The following is a 2,146-nucleotide window of genomic DNA, read 5'->3' as shown; positions in this document are numbered from 1 at the left end:
GAAGCGTCCCTACGTGGAGGAGGCCGAGCGGCTGCGGGTGAAGCACATGCAAGATTATCCCAACTACAAATACCGGCCCCGGCGGAAGAAGCAGGTCAAGCGGATCTGCAAGCGGGTGGACCCCGGGTTTTTGCTGGGCAGCCTGACGCGGGACCAAAACGCGGTGCCGGAGAAGCGGACCTGTGGCCGGGCCGCGGGAGAGAAAGAGGGGCCGGGTGAGTACCCCCCTCGCCCGGGGCTGCCAGCCGTCCGGGGATACCGGGAGGCCCCGGGCAGCAGCAGCAGCACCAGCGTGGACACCTACCCCTACGGGATGCCCACCCCGCCGGAGATGTCTCCGCTGGACGCCATAGACCCCGAGCAGAGCTTCTTCTCCTCGCCCTGCCCCGACGAGCATCACTGCTCCCACCTCGCTGGAGCCACCTACTCCCCGGAGTACGCGGGCAGCTCCCTCCCGTGCAACCACCACCCTCTCAGCCCCATGCCGCAGCCCACCACCTGCATGATCCCCCCGCCCTCCAGCTGCCCTCCCCTTCCTCCTCCTCCTCCTCCCAGCTACTACACGCCCTCCTTCTCCTCCCTGCACCCCCCCAGCCTCCATGCCCACCTGGGCCAGCTTTCCCCACCACCTGACCACCACAGCTTTGACACCTTGGACCAGCTGAGCCAAGCCGAGCTCCTGGGGGAGATGGACCGCAATGAGTTTGACCAGTATCTCAACAACCCCAGCCATGGCGACCACCACGGCGGGGTCTTGGTCAATGGACACGTCCCAGCAGCTGGCAGCTCCCACACCTCCGAAACCAGCCTCATCTCTGTCCTTGCTGATGCCACGGCCACCTACTACAATAACTACAGCGTCTCCTAGACTCCCGGCCGGGGCCGCCTGGACCGGCCAAGGAAGGACCCGACACAGTATTACGAGGCGTTGCTCCCCGGGGACATCGCTCGCCGCCCCTCAGGGTGACCGAGTCCGATCCGCGAGGGCTGTGGAGTCTCCTTGGTGGCGTAGGTAAAGGATTTAGGTCATCAGCTTGCCACCGGTGCAAAGCCTCGGGTGCCGTGCTCCGAACGGGGCTGGGGGGGGATTTCCCAATGCCAAAGCCCTTTGGCCTCATCCCTCTTCCAAAGCAGAGATGCTCCCGGGAGCACGGGAAGGCTGCCTCCTGTTTTGGGGTCCCCCAGCTCTGCTTTGGGGTTGGGAGGATGGCAGCATCTTGCAAACAGCAGGTCTGAAGTCCTGGCAGGGGCAAAACCCCCTGCAAGGGGAAAAGGCAGGCAGGGATGGGGAGAAAAGGGAAGATTTTGGTAAAGGGGTGCACGGTCTGCAAGCCATTCTCAGCTCCTGGTATCTGCATTGCTGCAGCCACCCTGACCTGCCTGACCACAGCGGTGAGGGTTAAACCTGCCTTGTCACCCTGTCCCCAGACCATGAGTTGGGGGCTTCATCCCTGGAGGGGATGGGACAGCAGGGATGCTGGGACAGCAGGGATGCTGGGACACTGGGGATGCTGCTGGCAGCCCAGGGATGCGCAGGAGGCTGCAGGGGGGCAGCCAGCCCCAAGGGCGCTCGGCCCGTGCGTTCAGAGGAAGGTAAGATCAGGGCTTGGGAAGGCAGGATCCGGCTGGCATCCACCCCCAGCCATGGCTTCCCCTTGGCCTCCCAGCAAAAGTGCTCCCGAGGCAGGCGACGGTGCGAGCTGCCCTCCCCGCCGGGCTGGGAACGGGTCCTGGGGCGAGCACTTGGGCAAGGAGGTGATGATGTAGCAGAGACCTTTTTTATCAAACACCCTTTGAAGGCGAAGGCTGCACGTTTCGAGCCGCCGTGCCCAATGCCTCTTCTAACTCCGGCGTATTATTGCTTGTAATAAAGCTGTACATTGATTTATTCCTTCCATTATTCCTCCCCTCGGATTTTGTATTGCTCGAGTTCTCTTCCTTTTCATAAAGATGAAGCTTTATTTTAAATCAGTTATATGACATGATTAATCTTAGTGTTTACTGTATGGCACTTGGTAATGATTAGTTAGTAGCGTGGCTATGATTTTCTGGTTTCAGCCCCAAACGTGTATTAATAATAATTGCAAATAATACTTAAAAAAACCCCCCAACTTCACAGGTTTTTAAGCTAATACATTCCATCTTT

General features: G+C 59.9%; 1 protein-coding gene across 1 annotated transcript in view; it reads left to right on the top strand.

The window, feature by feature from the left end:
* SOX7 (SRY-box transcription factor 7) overlaps nucleotides 1–868 on the top strand; it is an 8,020-nt gene extending 7,152 nt beyond the window's left edge. The window contains exon 3 of the mRNA XM_035895443.1: nucleotides 5–868. Coding sequence (XP_035751336.1) covers nucleotides 5–868 — 864 coding nt within the window. The remainder of the gene's footprint in view (nucleotides 1–4) is intronic.
* Nucleotides 869–2,146: the final 1,278 nt, after the last annotated feature.

The sequence above is a fragment of the Egretta garzetta genome, unplaced genomic scaffold, assembly GCF_000687185.1.
Source record: "Egretta garzetta isolate BGI_Z169 unplaced genomic scaffold, ASM68718v1 scaffold325, whole genome shotgun sequence".
In the NCBI taxonomy this organism is placed as follows: Eukaryota; Metazoa; Chordata; class Aves; order Pelecaniformes; family Ardeidae; genus Egretta; species Egretta garzetta.
The sequence above is the reverse complement of the archived record's forward strand: the minus strand, read 5'-3'. Positions and strand labels throughout refer to the sequence as shown.